The sequence below is a fragment of the Bicyclus anynana genome, chromosome 22 (assembly GCF_947172395.1).
Source record: "Bicyclus anynana chromosome 22, ilBicAnyn1.1, whole genome shotgun sequence".
In the NCBI taxonomy this organism is placed as follows: Eukaryota; Metazoa; Arthropoda; class Insecta; order Lepidoptera; family Nymphalidae; genus Bicyclus; species Bicyclus anynana.
In genome coordinates this window covers 12,141,991-12,166,717 of record NC_069104.1, presented here as the reverse complement: position 1 = coordinate 12,166,717, position 24,727 = coordinate 12,141,991, and the positions used below count along the sequence as shown (strand labels likewise).

Sequence of the window (24,727 nt, the reverse complement as noted above, 5' to 3'; positions counted from 1 at the left end):
CTATCTACAAACGCCTACGCTTAGAAAACTAACAAAATGTGTGGACATGACATATCCGATCGACAACTTGATCACGTGACCTGTCGATAATGAATGTCATTCCCATACATGTTGTTAATTTACGAAGCGTTAACGTTTGTAGAAAGAGAATCGTGCCAGATGGCTACATGACCTGGTGGTGATCGTTCGCTTAATTAACAAAAGTACGTTTTTTGAAGAAAAATACATTTTTCACTACTCTTGCTCAAAAACACTGTCATATTACCACTCCACAGCGGGGCTAAACAAGCATATTAGCCTCTAGGGGCTAAAGTAATTTTGTTTTTTTAATTCTTGTCTGTTACGAGTACTAGCCAAGTACTAGCCTACTATAAAACGGAGGAGGTTTTATTCGAAAATAGAATCCCCGATTGTTTTGAAAAATAAATAAAAAACTTTAAATTTGAATGAAATGCACCGTTCTTGTCTGTGGAATGCGTTTATTTTTTTATTTAATTTTATTGAGTTGCGAATAGAGCGAGATTTGAAGACATGGGTCCTTTACGGTGTAATACCTTTGCCTTTTTTTCATGTGAAAAAAGTAAAATTAAAAAGCGAGAATTTAAAAAACAATTGGCGTGAATACACACTTGATTTTTTTCAGAAATTCATTGTAAATTTGTGACCGCAACTTACATATTTTTCAACAATAATTGTTATTGTTGTCTTCATCTAGTGAGAATAATGATCCTAATCTGGAGATGGATGAAATTTTCAATCTGTTACCATCAAAGTTGAGACGCATTTACTTAAATACTTACGATACCTACGAATACCTACGAAAACCTACAAAAAATTTAATAAGTGGAGAAAACAATAACGAATGGATTTACTTACGAAAGGAGTTTTTTAAACTATAATAGTTTAACAAACTCCCACGTTTACCTCACATTCATTATTCATATTCACAATAGTCGGAAATTATGTTACCGGGTAAAAGCATCTCTCTTAATATCCATAATTGTAGACTTTGTACATTTAATTTTCAATTAAAATAAATCATTGAATATTGTACTATACTATTTTATTTTCTCGCAATCGTAGTGAAAAGCAGAGTGTAACACGTGGGGCTAAACCCATTATAAACTCGGTTTCTATTTAGGCGGCCCTCGCCTTACGTCTCGGGCCCTAAAAATACCTCGTATAAAATGGGTCTTTTTAGCCCCTTGTATAACAATCTACTATTTTATCACACTAGTATTAGGGCAAAATGTTCGCCGGTGTACCATAGCGGCGAAGTAACATTTGTAGCTGTATTATTTTTTTGTGTAACCAACAAGCTTCACAAACAAGAAAACGAACAAAAAACCAATCATAAGTCTTTAAAAAATATCGTAAAACTTGGGCTGTTTAATCAAAGATCTTAACTTGTTTATTACTTGAATTAAAGATGAATTTAAAATGTCGCAAAACGTTGTAGGAAACTTTTTTGTTGAAATAATGATTTCATTATAAAAGTAGAATTATCAAGGATGGGTAATTCTCCTTCTAAGCTAGCCAATCCAGATTGGAACAACCCGGGTTACATATATTTTAACTTTCGTACCACTACCATCAAGTTACATATTTTTATTTTTTCAAACAGATTTATTTTTATTTTTATTTATTTATTAAGTTTGCTAGCGACTTTTACATATTTTTACACATACAAAAAAAATCAACTTATGAACTAACATACTTAGCGTATGCAAAATCGTATTAAAGCAAACATTGCTTGCAAAACCACTTTCATCTAATAATTTTACAAAACAAAATACTTATATTTTACAACTTAAATATAAATATAAAGTATCCTAATTAAAAGCAAAAAAGAAAAAATTAAATATGTATTTCTGTATCCAAAACTATATAATCAAAAATTAATAAAAAAAAACTAAACAATAAATAGTAAAAAAAAAAATGCAAGGAAACTAATAAAACAAGCCAGTCATACTTGGCTAACCAGGTTACTAATGATTAACCTGCGAAATGTGTTAAGCGAATTTGAATTGACATCCAGTGAACCACTAAGCTTATTATACAGTTTACATAGCCGAGGGAAGATGGAGTTGGCGCCGAAAACAGTCCTGGTGTGAGGTGGAAAAAGTGGAGTAATAGCAGAACGCGGATATCTATATGGCACTCTAAAATTTATTTTACCTAATAACTCAGGGCAGTCTAACTTATTTCTTAGCAGTTTATATAAGAATATTAGGTCTAACAAATCCCGTCTTTGTTCGAGGGTTATCATTTTAAAATACTTGAGCCTTTTCCTATATGAAACTACTGTTTTATGAATTTTGGATGAGTATGATAGATGCCACATAAATCTTTTTTGCACACGTTCTAGCCTTAAATGGTGGGTAGCGTAATGTGGACGCCAAACAATACTGCAGTACTCCAAATGACTACGCACAAGACTATTATAAAGAATCATTTTAGTTTTAGGTTCTTTGAAAGATCGACCTTGGCGCATAACAAATCCCAGTAATTTAGACGCTTTCTTTATCACACTTTCTGTATGGTTCAAAAAGGTTAATTTTCTGTCAAACATAACTCCTAAATCTTTTATAACTTCAACTTCCTTGAGACTATTACCATTTAATTTATATTGTGTTTGAAATATATTGACTTTACGAGTGAATTTAATATGAAGACATTTATTAAGGTTAAGTTGCATGCCATTAGATTTGCACCAATTTATAAGTCTATTTAGATCACTCTGCAGTAGAACTGAATCGGCCATTGAACAAATTGTTTTTGATATCTTTAGGTCATCGGCATATAAATATGGTTTGGACTGTTCAAAGCATAGTACAACGTCGTTTACAAATATATTAAACAAAATCGGGCCTAGATGTGATCCCTGAGGTATACCTGACGTTATTTTGTTTATCGAGGAGCTAAAACCATTAATAACTACGTAAAATGTTCGTTCGTTCAAATATGACGATAACCATTGCAATACCGAACCTGAGAACCCATAATACTTTAATTTTTCAACTAGAAGAGCATGAGGTACTTTATCGAATGCCTTTTTAAAATCTGTATAAATGGTGTCTACTTGTTTTTGAGAGTCTATAGCTTCTGATAAAGTAGAATGGAAACTAACTAAGTTCAGATGAAAGTAGTAAAGGAAAAAAAAAGTCGTCGTCATCAACCCATATTCGGCTCACTACTGAGCTCGAGTCTCCTCTCAGAATGAGAGGGATAAGGCCATTAGTCCACCACGCTGGCCCAATGCGGATTGGCAGACTTCACACACGCAGAGAATTAAGATAATTCTCTGGTATGCAGGTTTCCTCACGATGTTTTCCTTCACCGATTGAGACACGTGATATTTAATTTCTTAAAATGCACACAACTGAAAAGTTGGAGGTGCATGCCCGGACCGGATTCGAACCCACACCCTCCGGATTCGGAGGCAGAGGTCATATCCACTGGGCTATCACGGCTCAAAAAAAAGTAAAACTGCATAATAGAAAAAAAACTGGTATATTTTTTTTTATTATCAAAAATCACTGTTATTAAAAATTAAATAAAGAATAATAATATTATTGAAATAAAACATTTGTGGTATGTCATTTATATCTTAAAACATAACATGATAATCCTCATGTTGTTTATCTGTAAATTGCATATTTAATATGATAAACATGTGTTTTTTAACAAATTTCGGCTACGGAGTCCAATATCAATGTGAAACTACTAAATATACGTATAAAAATTTATTTTTTAGACTTGGGCAACTGAGGATCTAGAGCCTAGCATGAGGGCCTGTATAAAAAAAAATGTTAGGGGCCCAATCGACGAGCGGCAAATCGCGAAAATCTCTTTAGCAGTTTTTTTCTCCGAGAAACACTAGATTAGTTAAGATTGTGGATTAAATTTTTAAAATTTTTGCTTTTACAGGTAAGGGGCCCTGTAGTTCGGAGGCCCCGTACCGTTGAAACGGCACTGGCTACGCCCCTGATCTGGAGCCTTGAAAACTACTACTTTCCATAGCTTGTAGAGGCTTTCCAAACTCCATATAGTAAATAAATTAAATTCCTTATTACGTTTTTACGTCTTTTTATATTTCAGGTTAGGCTATAATTATATTTTGTCAGATTTGTGAAGTTTCGTAGATTTGTCAGGTCTTTTGCGGAAAATAGCAAAGCACATAAGTAAAAATATAATTTTTGGAGATTTGTGCAAATAAAAACATACACCAATTCCTTAGATAAATAAAAACTAAAAAAATATATTCCAATAACAATAAGAATTACATTTTATAATTTGAATAAAAGTCTGAATAAATACGAGTTTGTATTGGACGGAATGATTAGTATAAAAATAACAAGTCTAGATTTGAAACAACTCAATAAATAATTCTCTTTATCTATGATTACTGAGCAATTCGCTAGCATCATAAAAATGCTTTACATAAAATCGGTTATTTGCAAATAAAACTTCATTTGCAAAATGCGAAATTTTGCAAATAGGATTGTTTTAATAAATTTATGATAGACTTATTTATTTACGTAATTATTATAAAAATTGTCATTATCGATTATATCTAATCTTAGAGCTAATGAGTTTGTTTTATCACTAATTAAGGTGGCATTTGGTTAAGCCGTTTTTTAATAACATTATCCAAGAAAGCTGGCAAAGCTTCTTGGATTTTGCAACTGTGCTGTACCCGTCAATATATTATAGGTGTTTAACATACGTACATATTATAACTATCTACTCGACAGTAATATTATAAAGAGGAAAGATTTTTTTGTTTGTTTATTTCGGAAACAATTTAAAAATGTAAAAATTCGTTTTATTAATTAAAAGCTACATTACCAGCGACTATCAGTCTATACTTTATCACGTTATTCCCACAGGAACGGAATTTAAGCGAGTGAAATATTTTATAATTTATATTTAATGCTTTATACCTCGGAAGAACAGCAGAAAACAAAAAACAAACAATTTCTGATCTTTATTATATCTTTCTATCGGTCCGCGCTTGCTTTTCAGAACTATTCAATAGATTTTCATGTGGTTTCCAAAGATAGATAAATTAAGTAGACTCGAGAGCAACATACCTATAAGTTATTTTCATCAAGATAGGATAAGGAAAATACAAAAAATAATCCTCTGGCGTTCTCTAGTAAATAATATAGTACAAACGATGCGTGAAAATTCCAAGACGATCTGGTTTAGTAATATGCCACCTTAAATACAATTTATTGGGGTCCTAGTTTGTGACTCTGTTCATCATCATCATCAGAGCCCGAGCACGTTCTTCTCCAGCCAGGGTACGAAGCTGGTCACCCGGGAGTACACGCCGGGGAAACCTGGCTCAGCGCATTTCTTCCCGAATGACACCACGCCGATCTGATAGAAGCTGAACTTCAACGTTTCAGGGTTAAACTGTAAAAAAAATGTTAAAATATGTAATAAATATATTTGGACAAGACACCCAAGTATGTTTGCAAATACTGTTGCAAGTAACAGCAAAGTAGGCGTAGCTTATTTAATGGGTACAGTTTGACTAGTTGATGATTAATAGTAGGAATCGTATCCATAGCCGTGAATGCAGGATCACTGATCCTGTGGGTACGGTATATATTAACCATTAACTGGTTAAGTTTAGGGTTAATAATATCATCATATATCATCATATCAGGCGATCTAGTGATTTCTGTTTCCTTGACATCAGATTAACAATGCTCAGACAAATGTATTTCAAATGAATACTATACGAAATTTATGCTAATTTATAATAATACATACATTTTAAATTAACCAACCATGCCCACGTGGAATGGTGTCAAAAATACTGGTCGATTTTCGCGTCTTTGCGCAAAAATGAGCCAGTCCTTTATGTCACCAGACAATAATTAAGTTGAAGTGTCTGTGACTTTAAATTAACTAGAATTTCTCAAGTACTTATAATTATTTACACTTAAGCTTATTATTATGAAATGTTGTCTGTATATTTGAATAGACATCTGGTTATTCGGGCTAATCTCTCGAACGGCTAAACATATTTGAATGACACTTTCACTTGTAGATAGTGAACGTTATTGAGCAATATATAGAGTACTTTTTATCTCGAAATAATCCAAAGTTCCCACGGGATTTGTGGTAAACATAATTTTCCGATAACGGAGTCGGTCACGGATGAGGTCGAGTCTCCTCTCAGAATGAGAGAAGTTAAGCCAATAGTCCACCACGCTGGCCCAATGCGGATTGGCAGACTTCACACACGCAGATAATTGAGAAAATTCTCTGGTATGGAGGTTTCTTCACGATGTTTTTTGAGACACATGATATTTAATTTCTGCACACAACTGAAAAGTTGGAGGTGCATGCCCCGGACCGGATTCGAACCCACACCCTCCGGTATCGGAGGCAGAAGTCATATCTTACGTTACTTACTTACTTTCTTACTACTCGACTTTACTCACCACCTAAATCATGACATAACTTGGCGTTTCAAAAGTCCTTGTAAACTAAGCCTACTTGAAATAAATGAATTTTGAATTTTTGAATTTTAACTATACCCTACTTACCATGGGCTGCATCAAGGGTCCCCCGCTGTCGCCCTGGCATGAGTCCTTGCCTCCCTGCTTGAAGCCAGCGCAGAGCACCCTCTCGTCGATGACTTGCGCCTTGTAAGCAGTATACGCTTGCCGACAGAAGTCGTTCGACACCACCGGTAGTTGCAGCACTTGGAGATGCGTCGCTTTCGGCCCGCCTGTCACACGAACAGAGTTATGATTAAAATGATTTACTTTGGGAGGTTTTGAGGAATGTAACGATGACTACTAGAACACTCTCGTCTGCAAAGAGTCAACATTGCATTGCAGTGCGTATGATACCTTTCTGACCTCACAAAATGGTGTTTCTCAGAATCTATACTAATATTATAAAGCTGAAAAGTTTGTTTGTTTGTTTGTTTGATTGAACGCGCTAATCTCAGGAACTACTGGTCTGATTGGAAAAATTCTTTCAGTGTTAGATAGCCCATTTATCGAGGAAGGCTATAGGCTATATATTATCCCCGTATTCTTACGGGAACGGGAACCACGCGGGTGAAACCGCGCGGCGTCAGCTAGTATTTTAAATATAGCAATTGCTTGAAATTTTATGATATTATACTCAAATAGATGATAAAATTAAATTCAGCTTCGCCCGCAGTTACGACATTTCAGTATTGAATAAAAGAAATAATAAATATTTGACATCTGTTCTGTCTCACTGCGCACTGAAAGAAAGTTCCACTTGCGGCTCAACTAGGGATGGGAATAAAAGAGAGTTGCAGTTACGACAACTTTAAAAAATTTACTCAATGAGATCAATAAAAATGTGTTTTGAATTTTCAAATCGTTTAGTAGTTTCAGAACCTAATGAATGAAAACAAACAATCAAATATTTCCTCTTTATAATATTAGTTTATAAATTGAATCAATTACATTTATGAAGGGCTGCTTGACACGTGGATGGTAGTGGAACTGTGGTCCAGTGCAAGATACTCTGGCTGCTATAGTTATAGGCATGGGTTCAATTCCCGCCCATTAGGATTTTTTTAAAATCCTTACTGATGCAGCACCAGCTCCTTTACAACCTAATGTGCTAGGAAGGTGTGAAGGCGCAAGGGTGTCCACGCAAGTTGAATTCCACACCAATGGCCTACATTTCAAAGGTTGAAAATCCACACCCCTTTCGGTTTCACACGACATCGTCCCGGAATGCTAAATCACTTGGGGGTACGTCTTTGTCGGTAGGGTTAGTAACTAGGGCCGGATTAAAGAGGTCTAGAGGCTCTCACAAGTTTGTATGATAGTCCTTGATTTTTTTTATGCTACAAACTTGAAATTTGGCAGGGAGGTGGTTTTTAGTTGGTAGACGTCAGCGGCCCAGCCGGGAATCGAACTCAGTACCTCCGTGTTGTAAATCCACCGCGCATACCTCTGCGTCACGGAGGCCGTCAAAATATACAAAGTGTGCAACTTACGGAACTCCAGATCTCCCCATCCAGCGATGAATGGGTTGTAATCCTCGAAGGTGGTGGAGCGAAGTTTAATGTCAGTTGGTATGCAGATGGGCCTTATCAGATCTGAAGAAAAGGAAAAAGAAATTATGAATTAAGCTTTAAAACAGTGTTTTCATATAAACTTATTTGTTTGTTTTTATACCTTAGTAGGCAAACAAAAATGTGTGAAAAATATAGCTTATTATATTTCTACCTGTTTTTCTAATTGGTTGATATTACCGAATCAGAAATGAGGAGATCCGCATTAGAACCAAAATCACTGACACCGAGTCCCCAACGTACATCGGCTCTTCGAATTATGCCCTGCCTATTGCAACTTCAGCTTCACGACTTGTTGAGCTATGTCAGAGACTTTGGTTCTTCTGCGGATCTCCTCATTTCTGATTCGATCACGCAAAGATACTGCTAGCACAGCTCGTTCCATGTGACTCTGAGTCTTCTTGTGAGGTCATAGTTAACGACCAAGTTACATACAGTTATTTATTGAAATATATTACAAATACTCTGTAAGTATTTCCTCGTAAAGGAAAGTCTCAAAGAGCGCCGACCGTAGTATTGACGTAATTAATCCAATATTAGTTGACGGATAACTCTACATCATCATCATCATCATCATATCAGCCGATGGACGTCCACTGCAGGACATAGGCCTTTTGTAGGGACTTCCAAACATCACGATACTGAGCCAACTGCATCCAGCGAATCCCTGCGACTCGCTTGATGTCGTCAGTCCACCTGGTGGGGGGTCGGCCAACACTGCGCTTACTAGTGCGGGGTCGCCATTCCAGCACTTTGGGACCCCAACGTCCATCGGCTCTTCGCACTATGTGCCCCGCCCATTGCCACTTCAGCTTCGCAACTCGTTCTCGTACCTACATACATAGGGAAAACCGGAAAATGTGTCCTAGTTAATAAAAGGCGTTAGGTCGATGCACTCGGAACTACATTTTCTAGAATAAATTGTCTTGAAAAATTCCATAATTCATAAGATTATAATGAAGATCAACTTGACTTAAAAGGACTTTGCTTAAGGTGACACCAGATTAATTGTAATATTGTAAGGGGTCTTCTACGAGCACTGACCCTTACGAGATTGTTATTGTAAATTAAACAACTTTTGATGGGACATAGACGATTTACTAATGGCACTTAACATTCGTACATTAACATAGGTAGGTACATTTTAATATACGTTCGGAGCATTGAGCCTCACGAATGCGCGGGTAGCGTTTAGAGCGGTCGCAGGCGCACTCAATTGGACTCTACTTCGATTTTACGATCGGGCTCTTACCCCTCTCGCGTCCCGCGTCTCGCGTGTTCGGAATCATTCGGCAGGGATAGGTAAGTAGGTACTGAGGGATATATCATATTGACGCGACCAAAAATATTGAGTTTGCCGCGTTACATCCTCCCCCTAAAATTCATTACATCGCGTCCCTGCGTCTGAATTTTTACCTTTCCTAATCTCGGCCTTCCCTTTTCCCTTTTCTCCTTGAAGGGCGGCAGTACGTCCCCTATGAATGCGGTCAGCTGAGACGTATGATACTTACCTATAGTCGTGTGGTTCCTGACCGTTTCCAATAAGTACGTCGTGGGACTCACAACTTCTTTAATCCTATAGGGGCCGTCTCTCCAGGGTATCAGCTTTGGCGCCTGCCCTCTATGGGCTCCTTGGGTCTTGAGCATCACTAAGTTACCTACCGCATACTCTGGAGCTGGACGTTGGCCTTCATCAGCACTTTTCTTCTGGGCTACTTGCCGCTTCTTTGCTGAAACTTTGGATCGTTGGGTCGTCGCTGGCGTTTTCATCAATCCAGCGGATTTCCTCGTCTCTACCTCGTACAAAATACTGTCGGACATAACATAACCTCGGTCAGAATAACGCCTCCCCCTTAACGGATCGTCGGTCTTCTCCAAATCTTCAACGATCTTATGAAGCGTAGGGTCTTTGGGTTGGTTCTCCCGAATATCACGAGAACTTCTCGAAGACAAATCGACTTCGATGAGACAGAGGTCACATCCGGATTGCTCCAAGCACGATGGACGAGATCGCGTATCATTAATCTTCCTATTCTGCGAGAGCAGGTACGGGGGTGAAGCGTTCGATTCACTCACCTTCATCTGATGCTCAGGGTAATCGTTCGCTGGGCCATCCGTAGCGTTGCGATAGACCTTCCTTATCAGCAACGAGTCCAGCTGCACCTTCTGATTACCTGGTAACCTCGTACCTTCATCATCACGCAGGGTAAATTGCGAAGGATAGACTTTCATCAGCTCTGCATCATCAGCAGTGTGCAAGTCGTTGACCTTCGTAAAGAAATATTTCTTCTGGGGTTTGTCCTTGAAACTCCAGGTACCTCGAGATAAATCGAGAATTAAGTTAGCCTTGATGATAAAGTCTGTTCCAAGCAAAGTCCTATTATCAGCATCCGGGAATACAATGAACGATGTAGGTATATCCCGTGTACCTAGACTGACAACGGTGTCACAAGTTAATGCTGTTCTCACCTGATGTGTACCATCGGCTAATCCTATGGTGCAGTGAGTTTCGGTAAACTGTATTCCTTCCTGCACTAACAACTTATACAGACCAGGGCTGGCAATCGAGTGTGTAGCGCCAGTGTCCAAGGTAGCCGTACCTTTATGTGTAGCGATCTCTACAGTTACTACGGGTCGCGAGCTATCTGCGCCGCCTACCTCTAAACTGTGAAACTGCACATTACTAGTCGATGACTTTCTACACCTGTCGCACTTCGACCTGATCGTCCCAAGCTGACCGCAGCCATAGCAGCGCACGTCGGCCCTCTTGGTGTCCTCCAGTCTATCCGGAGTCTGACAGTCCGATTGACTGTCGATTCGCGGCCGGTTTCGGCAATCACTAGTTTTGTGGCCGAAGAATTTACAAAATCCACATCTCGGTCTCGCGCGTTTAACTTTAACGGTTTCATTAGGTTTTTCTATTAAGTTTAATTCTGAATCACTACATGAATTTTTTAAATTCGTCTCGTACGTATTTTCGGTCACGTCAGCAGTGGAAGGGTTAACAATGGGCACGTGGCTGTTTGAAGGGTTAAGTTGGACATCGGGAATTTTGGGGTTGGAATGTTGAATGGTAACTGTACTTACCTCCGCCAATGATTCCTCAACTAACCTGGCCTTCTCCATTAACCTGTCTATGCTCTCCACGGATTCGCGAGGCACGCGCTTCCTTATCCGCCGATCTAATAAACCGAACACAATGTCTATTTTCACATTTTCTTGTAGAACGTACGGTAATTTACTTAATAACGCCCTAATACGAGATACAAAAATATCCGCGCGTTCACTTGTATGCACTTGGGAAAACACTTCGCGAAATATTTTGTATCCGGGCCGCGGAACACCGTACACGCCTCGTAGTCGTAGAAGCGCGTCGTTCCACGTTGGAGTGCTGTCCCTCACACCTCGCCACCAAACCGCTGCGTTGCCGGTGAGAAGCATAGGCAACCCTTTAAGTGCATGATCGTCGCTCACGTTCGTGCACTCCTTATAGGTTTCAACGGCGTCGATGAAAGCTTCCAACACGTCGGCCTCATCTGCAGAACCCATAATTGTGCCATCGAAGCGTGCGGTGCACTTCGCAAAACTTCCCAGCTTTGCAGGCGGTGCCATCATCGGCGAACTCGTGCCTGAGCCGGTACGTTGTGTTGCCAGAATATTCTCTATCAAAAGTCGGCTCGTCTCTGCTTGGCTTTTGGCTATATTTGTCATAATAGTTTCCAGCTGTTGCTCCGTCATCGTCACAACTGTAGAACCCGTTGCCATTGATTCGTCGGCACTTTCGTCGTCGCTCTTCCTCGCTCTATCCTTTCGTGGCGGCATCTCACAAAGGGATAGGTATTATTAAAACACGCGGGGACGACGTTCACGACTGGATCTTGCCCACCGTTGGGACGCCACTTGTAAGGGGTCTTCTACGAGCACTGACCCTTACGAGATTGTTATTGTAAATTAAACAACTTTTGATGGGACATAGACGATTTACTAATGGCACTTAACATTCGTACATTAACATAGGTAGGTACATTTTAATATACGTTCGGAGCATTGAGCCTCACGAATGCGCGGGTAGCGTTTAGAGCGGTCGCAGGCGCACTCAATTGGACTCTACTTCGATTTTACGATCGGGCTCTTACCCCTCTCGCGTCCCGCGTCTCGCGTGTTCGGAATCATTCGGCAGGGATAGGTAAGTAGGTACTGAGGGATATATCATATTGACGCGACCAAAAATATTGAGTTTGCCGCGTTACAATATTGTAATTTACTGGTCTTTATGACGTCACAGTCAATATTATTATTTTAACGGCGCACTACTGGGCCAGAGGGGATATGGAGTTTATGCCCACCAGGCTGCTTAAATGCAGGTTGGTGGATTTAGGATGATCATGCTTGATTGTGTAACGAGGACTATTAGGTGTTAAAGATAATGACGTGGACCGATGATTAAGTATTATTAATACTACCAATCCTGGTGAGAATTTTTACTGAAAATATCTTAGAGAAGGTAGAAAAATTCTTAGAAGGTAGACTTATTGACTTTAGTTAGTATCTTACTAGTGAATTCCACGTCTTTCTCCAGCACCAGCAGACCGATGTCGTTGGTGAAAGCCTTGGGGTTGTACCCCTCGTGCTTGATCTTGCTTTTAATGAGTACGTCGAGGGGGGTCGCCCCCTCGTCTTCCCTGGCGAGGTCCAGCTCGCCTACACGTACTACGTACCTGAAATAAAAGAAAAAGCATTTATTTACGTTATAAAGGCGACCGCTTGGCTGCAATCATTCTTGGCAATAAGCGATGAAGCAGCTTATGGTAGAACGCGCTTGTCTAGATGAAAGATGCTTCACTCTTGACTTGAAGATATAAATAAAAGAGACAAGAAGGTACTCTAAACTCTAAGGTCATGAAAAATATATATACCTAGGAGTATAAAATGAAATGTAGTTTTGAATCCGCTTTGTATTTTACATTATTATGATTACTGCAATGTATCATACTTGCAGTTAAGCGGCTGGACCATTAGAGCCAATAATTTATCAAATTGTGCCATGTAGCTGGCAATTTTCCGTATTATAAACAAGTTAAATGGTCGGTAGAGGCATATTTATGGCTGGGAATTTAGCATGAATACGAGAATCCTAATTTGTCTACGAGAAGTCATGTAAACAAGACAGCATTATTAGACATTAGTAATCAAAGAATAATAAAGGAGAAGGAGGAACTAGATAATGTCTGAGCCAATCACAAAGTACATCCGGTTTAATTGACTTTGTAGAGATAGATGATAATAATCAGATGACGTAGTTTCCCTCAAATTGTCATAAAAATAATCTTATATCTAATAACTACATGTTTCACAAATCATTGTAAATTATGTGCACTAGGTATTACTTCCATAATGGTCTGTTCCTTTAGCCTTATATAGGTGTTTTAATAATCATACCTATACATACATATTAATCGGTTAACCGCAACATAATGTCTTAATAAAATGATTATTATTTGCGGATTTTATTAATAAAATATACCCACAACTATATCCGAGTACCCTTTGTTTTCTTTGATTTATTAGTAGTTTCTTTTGATTACCATTATCTGTTTTCTTATTTTGCCTTTATTTTTTTATTTTTTGGGATTGGATAAACATAACTAATGGCGTGCAAGATAAACGTCCTACAAAACGCAGCCCTGTGACCTGAGACGTAGATGTTAAGTCTCGTGGCTTTAAATTCATAGACAACCATGCCCGTAAGAACAGAATAAATGGCGGCTAAAATAATTACAGTGGTATAAGCGGTACCCTGGAATGGCTTCATTCAAGTTAGCCTCCCAACCTTGCGGTTTTACCAAATATCGGGAGGGCAATCCCAGTACTTCCTTTTGGCGCATTTCCCGGACCTTCGTCTCTCTACTGGTTGTTTCAAATCATCTCTATCCCATCAGTATACACCTTCTGGTATGTTATATACAGTAAATTAGTTTTACACGGAGCGCTGAGTTACATTCCTTAGGATGTCCTCAAGAAATATGGAAATCATGGGAGAGAAACTATCTCCCTCTCCCTTCCTTTGGGCTTCTTGGTTCTAGGCTAAGCGTTTCTCATAATTCTTGTCTCATAAATGTCTTCTACTGACCATACTGAATTCTCTTCTAATTTGTGCTACACAGTACATCAATGACATGAAACGCTGTGTGTAGTCGGGAAGCAGAAAACTGGTGCCTTAAAGTTTCATTTTCATGGAGACATGGATTGTGTAGACGTCTATAAATAGGTGAACCGCTGTGTTGAGCTCCTTATGAAGTTTTGGGATAGAGTGCGGCGATCGGCGGCGGCGGCCAATTGACGCCCAAGAGTTTCTTAGGGTCAAGTAAAGGTACTTACAGGTCAACTTGGTGTATCACACGAAAATGTTAAACTGTCTATAAGGTTCATGGATTGTGTAGATGTAGACAATGTGTACTTACAGATCGTCCTCGTGGTTGTGTATGCAGTGAGCCGCTGTGAGAGCGTGGTGCCGAGTGATGAGGGATCCGCCGCAGAGCCAGCTGGTGGTCGGACTCCTCTTGCCCTTGTAACCCAGCAGTGCCATCCATGGGAAATCACCTGTTAACAGATATTTGCATTAGGGTTCATTTACATGAGCGGCAACTCTACCGACGACCGCAGTCGACTGCAGTCGGCGACGTCTTGGCGGCAGGCGACGGCGTCGCCGACTGCAGTCGAGTGCCGCTGGCTGCCGCCGTCGGTAGCAGCCTCAGACTAAATACATAAGGACTAGTATCGCACTCAAATTAACGAACAAAATTTTCTGCCATTTTCTAAGGAAAACGAGCTTAGATTTCATACATATCTTATACTAAACTAGCAGTTTTTGTTCGGTTTTTACACCATTTAACTACACAAAAAGGTATTTTTACGGAGGTTTTTAACACGACGGACACGATTGTAAACTATAAAACATCGATTCTATAGAGACAGTGCTCATAATCGCATAAGATCGTTGATCATATACTGTGACAGAAAAATAATGTCTTGCGAGGCAGGTCTTTATCTAATTAGTCTGAGGTAGCAGCTGCCGTTCGTGTAAATGAACTCTTCAATCATATCATCAACAGTAGCTCGCTCTACGAAAGACACCACGTTTTGGTTTTCATGGTGAGGTCTGGTGATTCAGATTTAAAATTCGTTTATTCTATATAGGAATATTCAAGGTTTAGTTGACAAGCACAATTGAAACGTCAAGTAAAACTATTTTTACTCTCTCACAGGGTTCCGGAGACACAAAGACTTGGTACTTGTATAGTAAACTTCCAAGCACAAGGTGATACGGATTATGTTATTTTAAAAATAGGTGTAAATCAACTTTTGCAACAAAAAACTAATGACTTTAAGCATTCGTTTTTTGTTGTTGCTGAGTAATTTGTTTCCGCAGATTGTTGAAAAAAGTTCACTAATGGAAATAATCCTTTTAATCCAAACAGCAGGAAAATTACCTGAGAATATTTAAAAGATACGTATTTTATTTGGTTAAAGGTTATTTTTGGAGGCTTCGGATTACTAGGTTCTGGGATCGAATACTGTAGGGCTATTCTGTAACGATGTTTTGTATAACTCGCTAGTGCGTATTTCCATTGGCGTATCTAGGATTATTTCCTAGGGTGGGCCTAGCCCCCGACGTCAAGTCTATTATTAGTATCTTAAAAACAGAATTTCAGATCGGTAGCCCAGAATCCTAAGGTGGGCACAGGTCTATTCTAGGGTGGGCACGGCCCACCCGGCTCACCCGCTATATACGTCTATGTATTTCGAATTCACCTCTATTTTATATAGTATTGTGTTAGACAAGATAGAGATGAATTCGAAACTCGCACTAGTGAGTTATACGAAACATATATATGGAATAGCCCTGCTGAGTTGGGCTATGAGATACTGAGCTTTTATTTTATCTAAGAATTTTAAAGTTAGTTAAAGTTCTCGGTTGGGAAGTTGGTGGTGTAGTTCCGTGCCTCGAAGAGCACGTAAAGAGTTCTGTCTCGTTAATTAATTACAAGCTTTTATTTCACTTACGAAGTATGTATGTCTGTATTTATGTATTTTTGTTCGGGTGAAATCATGTAGTTCAATCTAAAAAGCTCAAGCAGATATCTTCAAATAATTGTATTGAAATTTTGTATACTTGTTAAATTTGGATGAAGATGGATGGTTAACTTTGTGACGTCATTCTAAATCCAACAAAGCAGTATATGTAAAATGGCGGACAAGTTATTTTTAATGTACTTCTACAATATGGGTATCAAATGAAAGGGTTTGCTTTGAATATTTTTATCATTAATAGATCGATAGACTTTCGCATTTATAATATTAAGAATAATAGAATCTTACCAAGCTTGGCGTTGACTCCGCCGACCACTCTGCTGAAGGTTCCATTGCTGAATCCGCACACTGGGGGCACGGGGAACGCATCCACGAAGTCAGAGGTCAACGACTTGCCCGACGCGGTGTCTGTGCCAGGTGTGGGGGCAGGTGTTGGAACAGGAGTGGGGGCAGGTGTGAGGGCAGGTGTTGGAGGTGGGGTCACCACTGGCACAGATTGACTGGGACAGCATACCTGATAAAGGAATATTTTATTAAATATTTTTTCGTGTTGAGTAAGTGCCGATGGCTCCACGTGGGATCACTACGGCGTCACTGGGGGGTTTGGGCGAGCGCAGAAGCATCATCTGATGAGACCCGAAGGCTTTTTTTTTTTTTATTCTTTACTAGTTAGCCCTTGACTACAATCTCACCTGATGGTAAGTGATGATGCAGTCTAAGATGGAGCGGGCTAACTTGTTAGGAGGAGGATGAAAATCCACACCCCTTTCGGTTTCTACACGGCATCGTACCGGAACGCTAAATCGCTTGGCGGTACGTCTTTGCCGGTAGGGTGGTAACTAGCCTCGGCCGAAGCCTCCCACCAGCCAGACCTGGACAAATTAAGAAAATATCAATTTGCCCAGCCGGGGATCGAACCCAGGACCTCCATTTTGTAAATCCACCGCGCATACCACTGCGCCACAGAGGCCGTGAAATAAAGATAGAGGACGGAACGACTCTCTAAGGGCGTCTCCTATGAGACTACACAAATCTACGACACGTTGACAAATCTTGTCAGCACACATACCGTAGTACAGTTGAGCCTGTCAGCAAATACCTTGAAGACCACGGAACATAAAGCACGTAAGAGTAAGACGTTAGAACTGCACAAAAGGGACGTGCACCGTTTGCGCATGGTTTCATAGTAGCAAAAGTTACATGCTTATCGGTAAACTTTCGAATTTCCGACGCTGAAAACTTCTTATAACAAAGGCTGAGTATCATCAATCCAAGATTCGAACTTGAAGTCAAGCACGCGGTTAATTCATTATAATCATCATTATGAACCCATTATCATCTCATCAAAAGACACAGCCCAACCGTTCAGGAAACTTCGCGACATCTTTTCGTCCGAATTTCCTCAGTGCCTGAAGACAAAAGTCTTCGAACAGTGAGTGTTACCATCTATGGTTCCAAGACTTGGTCGCTAACTATGGGCCTCATAAGAAGGCTCAGAGTTACACAGCGGGCGATGGAACGAGCTATGCTTGGAATGTCTGCGTGATCGAATTATAAATGAGATTCACAGAACCAAAGTCACCGACATAGCTCAATGAGTCGTGAAGCTGAAGTGGCAATAGGCAAGGCGCATAGTTCAAAGAGCCGATGAACGTTGGGGTCCCAAGGTAATGGCATGGCGACCCCGCACTAGAAAGCGCAGTGTTAGTCGACCACCCACCAGGTGAACTGACGACATCAAGCGAGTCGCAGGGGTTTGCTGGATGCAAGTGGCTCAGTATTTGTGTTTAGAAGTCCCTATAAAAGGCCTATGTCCTGCAGTGGACGTCCATCGGCTGTCTACCTCCTGACATAATATTTCAGTTTCTATGAATAAGCAAAGTTCTGACCACCACAGGCGTACGCTCTTCATCTGCCTAGAATAACTAATATGGTAAAATAAATTTAAAGGTGAACATTATCATTTTAATCGCTTAGCAAAGCTTAATCTTTGATGTTTTTTGAGCGAATAACAAATTTATGCGAATAAATCTCAATAATATTATTTAATAATTTAATGTCATGGCCGTTACACCAAAATATTTATATTGGTAGGTTTTTGTTTTATATCCATACACATATTACTTAATAAAAATATTTAAATTATTATTAATTTATTTAGTTAGATATATAGACAAACATTCAAAGAAACAGATAGGCTTTGATATTCTGTCAAGTTCCATTTCTTCTATCTATACTAATATTATAAAGAGGTAAAGTTTGTAAGTTTGTAAGTTTGTAAGTTTGTAACAACTTTTTGAAATGGGGTAATCTTCGGAACTACTGGACCGATTTTAAAAATTCTTTCACCAATAGAATGCTACGTTATCGGGGAGTGCTATAGGCTATATTTTATATTTCTATCATATATAACTACTGAGATATCGCGGGTTTTCTCTTACAGGTCAGACCGAAAAACTTACTTATTCGCATGCGCTGCCTCAACCATTGCATATAACTGAAATAAATGTATGGAGGCTTTTTGAACCTTTAAAAGTTCTACAAAAAAGTCCGCGACACCATATATCTATCTTTTATATTTTAGCAGATATAGTACCTTTAGTACTTTAATAAATTATTTAAATTTTAAACTAAGGTTTACGTCATTATTTACACAACTAAACTTAAACCCTTATCAAAATAAATGATTTAATAATCACAAGGATATTATAGAGATAAGATTTGTCCTTTACAGTATGTTAATTAGTTATATAAAAAATAAAATAAATAAAATAAAATATGTTTATTTCAGGCCTTGACCCATAGTTGTTAGTGTACAAAAAAAAAAAAAAAAGACAATAGCTTAAAATTATATGTTAGTAAAGTAAATACAGACCAAAAAAATAAAAATAAAAAAAAGAGAAATAATAACACTACATATTTAGGTATAATACTTACTTAAGATATCTGCCCCTACATACTGACACACCGGGCACACAGGTATGTGTGTGTATCCAGTGCCTCAGTATGGGACAGTCATACTTTTCGCTAATCACCCTCAGGAAGGTGTTAGTGCTCCCCCTCAACCTGCTCATCAGCGTTGCCGTTCGTTTCCGTATGACTGTAGAGAAGCTGTCAGTCCTTCCGTACGCAAACATTGCTGATGCACTACAGTACCGTGGGAGCCCCAACATCACCCTGAAGGCATTGTTGTATTGCACTCGGAGTGCATTGTATGTCTTCTGCGTATAGTTGACCCACAGGCTGCACGTGTATAGTGTCTGACAGAACGCCTTAAACAGTGTTACTTTTACGTCTACAGTAGACCGCGCGAACCTGCGAGCCAACATATTGCATCTGACAGCAATAGTTCTCCTTTCCCTTTCCATGTCCATGTCGTCGCACAAACCCTCAGTGACAATATGACCGAGGTATTTGAACTCCGACACCCTCTGAAGCTCGATTCCTCCCAATGTTACTGGTGGTACATTTTCTAATTTTCGCGAGCCCACCCGAAACACCAGAAGTTCGCTCTTCTTAACATTATACAGAAGGCCATGCTTCTGCGCATATCTCTCACAAATTGTCAGCAGCTTCCGGAGCGCCCTTACTGATGGACTCAACAACACCATGTCGTCAGCATAACTAATATTGTTAACACACTGCTCATCTATTGAGCAGCCGACACCAGCGTTGCCGAGCTCTATAATTAGTTGGTTCATGTAGAGGTTGAAGAGTGCTGGAGACGATAATCCCCCCTGTCTCACTCCACACTCCAACCTGAACTCATCAGAAAGAGTACTCCTCCATTTGACCTGGTTAGTCTGATGGTCATACCAATACTTGAGAATATTGATCACTTCCTGTGGTACTCCCGAGTCAATCAACTTAGACCAAAGTATATCATACCTAACCAGGTCAAAAGCCTTCGAGAGGTCCAGAAAGGCAGCGTATACAGGTGTACTCCTATCAGTGTAGTATCTAACGGTATGTTTGAGCGTCAGAATCGCACTTTCTGTCGAGACACCCGGTCTAAAACCAAATTGTGCATCGTGAATTCGCAGATATTTGCTTAGCTGACGCTCCAACAGACCGTCAAAAACCTTGGCTATAACAGTAGCCAATGAGATCGGTCGGTAGTTCCCCTTCTCAGTAATATCCCCTGTTTTGTTTTTAATTATGGGTATGACCACCGTCCTCATCAGCTCCGCCGGCAGATATGAGTGTCTGATACATATGGTAAATAGTAAAGCCAGAAGCCTCGGAAGATGTGGACCTGCATGTAATAAGTGTTCTATACTTAAGCCATCGTGTCCGGGTGACTTTCCTTTCCTCATTCCTTTCAGTATCTCTTTAACAGTACTGGCAGAAATACGGGATGGAATACCCGACACAACGCCTACGCTACTACTACTCTGTATAGATTCTACAGGTGAACGAGCTTGAAAGAATTCTTTAAAAAGATTTGCTATCTCCTTTGACTCCGTAACACCGGCGATACTCACTGGGATCCCTACCTTAGGACTTAACTTTTTCGTTTCATTCCAGAAGCCTTTAAAGTCTTTATTTTTATGACGTGTCGCTATAATGTCCATTTTAATTTGGTCTTGGTGATTTTGACAATATTTTAATTTCTGCTTAAAAGTTTTTCTCGACGCAATCATTAATTCAAAAATATGACCTTGCCTCGGCTTGCCATACCAGACCCAATTTAAAAACTTTTGTCTGGCATCCCAGTGAGCTTCGCGTACGTGTTTGTTCCACCCGATGACGCATCGCTCGCCCTTACCTTTCCTCTTCGACTGACAATTGCTATGCTTGTGACTGTAAGAAGCCGCCTTCGTTAGACAATTAACAATACTATTATATAAATTATCTATAATGGCCCTATGTTCCAAGCTAACATTATCACACAAATTATCACAGCATTGACTAAGCTCTTGGGGAAACTCAATTTGTTTAAGCATCTCATTACAGCTCTTATTGTAAGCTTCAATTTGGATTTGGTCCCGATCACCCCATACAACTTTATTTAACGGCGCGCACGGTGAGTCCAGCTTTAGCCTAACTGTGGCAATGTCGCACTGTATTTCCAGCGGAAAATGATCGGACCAATATACACCGTAAAGTACCTTTGCCGACGTTATCGATTTCCACGCAGCCTCCGTCACTAAGCAGTGATCAAGCCAACGCCGGCTGCCGTGCGCCTCGCTGACATAAGTGTAGGTACCCGAGTCTATCCCTAGCATCTCAACGTCAGCACAAAGCCAACCTTGGTCAGAACAGAAACTTGTCATTTCATTGAAAAATGGTTCCCCCGGATGTGAATTTAAATCACCCAGCACAACTACAGACTCAACATTACTATTTTCAACAATAGCTGCAATTTCACTTAAACAATTAACATAATCTAATAAATTGTCAGATGAGTCCACGGGCATATACACACAACATACTAGCATGCACCGATCCGATGAACATATTTTTATTGCTATTATGCGGTCATTATTACACGAGATAAGTGACACACTATTAAATTTACTGTTATCCCACAATAACGCAACCCCCCCGTAGGGACGCCCTCTTAATACACCTTTGGTCGTATCTATCGCAGACTTCCCGAAGTAACCGAAATTCTTATTTATTTTTCCTAACTCCGTGATCTCGTGAGGGAGTAGCCAGGTCTCTTGAAGGGCAATGACGTCAGCTTGAAGGCTTAAACTCCTAACACAGTCCATAGATCTCTTTAGAGACTTACAATTATAACTAATAAATGTCATTACCTCTGTAGTACCTATCCTAGTGCGTTAATTGAGGGGGGAGGGGGGTTATCACTCACTTGCACAGTATCACTAATACCCGTTTCCTTGTTAAAGTTAAAATATCTGCGGTACAAAATACCGCTTGGCCACAACTTCTCATCCATAAATACATCGAGTTTATCTTTTGGAATATAAAATTTATAAGCATTATAACCTTTCTTTTGTTTCATAATCATATTTTCCAAGTTAACTAGTATTCCAGTTTTATTTTTAATATAACTCCTAATATCCTCCACTGGGGCATCTCGATCCACATTGTAAATATAAAATGGAATCTCTATACTGGCCGCTTTAAATTTACATTCCGGTTGACTATTGGCCGTACCTTTTTTCCCTACGAAACGATTTCGTAATTGACGTTTCTTTCTTTGAACTAAAATCCAATCGTCGTTCTTACGCTCAGACTCGTATTGATTCGTACTTCCCAACAGCTGTTGCGTCATTTTTGGCCGATTATTATTTTTTTCCTTCGCTACTGTCGCATACGACACATTCATAGTCGTCTCAATTATATTCGTATTATTTTTGCTATCGCACGACGGCTTCATAACCGGTTGTTTGTCTTCTAAGCAACCGTTAGACGCACTTGCCTTCTCTCGCTCTTGCACCCGCGCTCCATTGTTGTTCGTTGGTGAGACAGAGATAGCACGCATTCCATTACTTGCGTATGAGAATTTACTGCTGTGATGCGCATGCGCACGATTGTCAGCTGATTCCACAGGTGACTCATTAAACGTTGATTTTAAACCAATATGCGGTAACCCAATCGGCCCGCTATCAATACAACAACTTTCACTTAGGTATGCTCCTCTCTTGCAATTCACATAATCGCCCCTAGGACTGCTCTGCATCAGGTCTAATTTTGCATTTTCCTTACTTAACATTCTAGAAAACTCTTCTTTCATTAAATAGTTGTCTTTAATGTCTAGAACATCAGATTTTAACACTAGTAAGTCCTTTAAAATCCTGGTAGCATCCAAATGATCGAAGGACACGGGAGGTAGCTTTTGCAGGTCCCTCGCTACGAAAATGGGTATTATTTCGGGATCCGTATCCCGGAATACACTGATAATATCTTCCAACTCCCGTTGAGCTTTGCCATCTTTCCTTCGTGAGATCATTCTCCTTTTTGTAGGTAAAGATTCAAATAACAACTGTTTAGCTTCTTCAATATCCCCGGCGGTAAAACCGGTCACACACACTCGAACTATGCTCTCAACGTCCATCACATCTAGCTTGTTCTGAATAAAGGATAAAACCTCACTAATAACAACATTACAACTCGCACATTTCACAATATTAGGTCCCGACATCGTGAGCGCGCGTCAAACGCACCGATCGCTGCGGCCGACGCGTCGCGACTCATATAGTTTCGGAGATAATACAAAATTTCTGAAAGTCGCAGAAATGCCGCTATATGACGCCCCGCGGTTGCAATTACGAGGTTCCCGTTCCCGTGTGAATATGAGGACCAAACGTAGCCTATGACACTCGCAAATAATGTAGCTTTCTATTGGTAAAAGAATATTCCAAATCGGTCCAGTAGATACAGAGATTACCCCCGACAACCACACAAACTATACCTCTTTATAGTATTAGCATAGAAGTCGTTTGGGAAATTATAGTCTTTTGGTCATTGCACCACGCACAAAAGGCTGGACCAATTTTGCTGAGGGTAGGGATAGGATAGAGGTAGGGAAGGGGTAGGATAGAGGTAGGGTAGGGGTAATTTAGGGAAAGTATAGGGTAGGGTAGGGTAGGGTACGGATAAGGTAGAGGTAGTGTAGGGTAGGGGCAAGGTAGAGGTAGGGGAAGGATATGGAACGTATAGGGTAGGGGAGGAGTAGGATAGGGGTAGGGTACGGGTAGGGTAGGGATAGGGTAGGGATAAGGTAGGGGTAGGGAAGGGTTAGGGTTAGCGGTAGGGTAGGAGTAAGGTAGGGGTAGGGTAGGGGTAGATTAGGGGTAGATTAGGGGTAGGGTAGGATAGGGTATGGATAGGTTACGGGTAGGGTTAGGGTAGGGTAAGGTGGGGGGAGGGAAGGGTTAGTGTTAGCGGTAGGGTAGGAGTAAGGTAGGGGTAGGGTAGGGTACGGTAGGGTTGGGTAGGTTTACGAGCAGGATAAGGTAGAGGTAGAGAAGTTTACATCAATTTTTACGCGGACGAAGTCGCGGGCGTCCGCTAGTCTTATTATATAGTACTAGCAGACGCCCGCAACTTCGTCCACGTGAAATTTAGTTTTTCACAAATGGATTTTTCCAGGATAAATTAGAAAGTAGCCTATGTGTTTAATACAGAGTAAAATCTATTAACATTCCAAATTTCAGCCAAATCGGTTCAGTAGTTGCGGCGTTAAAGAGTAACAAACATCCATACAAACTTTCACGTTTATAATATTAGTAGGATAGATAGATAGATTTTAGTTAAATAGATGGGAAATAGATAGATGGATGGATGGATATATATATAGATAGATGGATAGATGGATGGATGGGTGGGTTGTATGGGAATATGTGGATAGATATAAACTCTTTACCTTGGGGGTATTCCCATCGAAGCCACAATGGGCTTTCCTCAGCACCTGCACCGCTGCAGAGTTGGACCGCGCCTCTTCCAACAGCTTGACGTACGGCGGACACGTCTTGATGTTACGACACGTGCCCAGCCCTTTGTCTATGGTCGGACATGTCTCCTCTACAAGAAATCAATAAATACTTTTTTATTACAATCATAAGTGAATCA

The 24,727-nt window shown here is 39.9% G+C and overlaps 3 protein-coding genes across 4 annotated transcripts in view; 1 reads left to right on the top strand and 2 right to left on the bottom strand.

The window, feature by feature from the left end:
• The window catches only part of LOC112057716 (uncharacterized), a 241,449-nt gene that overhangs the window by 740 nt on the left and 215,982 nt on the right, over positions 1-24,727 (top strand). The gene's annotated exons all lie outside the window — the stretch shown is intronic.
• LOC112057706 (venom protease) overlaps positions 4,088-24,727 on the bottom strand; it is a 39,171-nt gene continuing 18,531 nt past the window's right edge. For both annotated transcript variants that reach the window (XM_024098227.2, XM_052888420.1), the window contains 7 exons: positions 24,522-24,679; positions 16,472-16,697; positions 14,554-14,692; positions 12,647-12,810; positions 8,015-8,116; positions 6,570-6,754; positions 4,088-5,424 (listed from right to left, as the gene is read on the bottom strand). In XM_024098227.2, coding sequence (XP_023953995.2) covers positions 5,278-5,424; positions 6,570-6,754; positions 8,015-8,116; positions 12,647-12,810; positions 14,554-14,692; positions 16,472-16,697; positions 24,522-24,679 — 1,121 coding nt within the window. In that variant the 3' untranslated portion in view covers positions 4,088-5,277. The remainder of the gene's footprint in view (positions 5,425-6,569; positions 6,755-8,014; positions 8,117-12,646; positions 12,811-14,553; positions 14,693-16,471; positions 16,698-24,521; positions 24,680-24,727) is intronic.
• On the bottom strand, positions 9,097-12,387 carry LOC112057462 (uncharacterized). The gene has a single exon (XM_052888419.1). It carries the CDS (start codon positions 11,912-11,914, stop codon positions 9,455-9,457), a length of 2,460 nt encoding a protein of 819 aa, XP_052744379.1. The 5' UTR covers positions 11,915-12,387; the 3' UTR covers positions 9,097-9,454.

Coding starts and splice junctions, on each gene's coding strand:
- LOC112057462 (XM_052888419.1), bottom strand. CDS start 11,914: ATGCCGCCACGAAAGGATAGAGCGAGGAAGAGCGACGACGAAAGTGCC.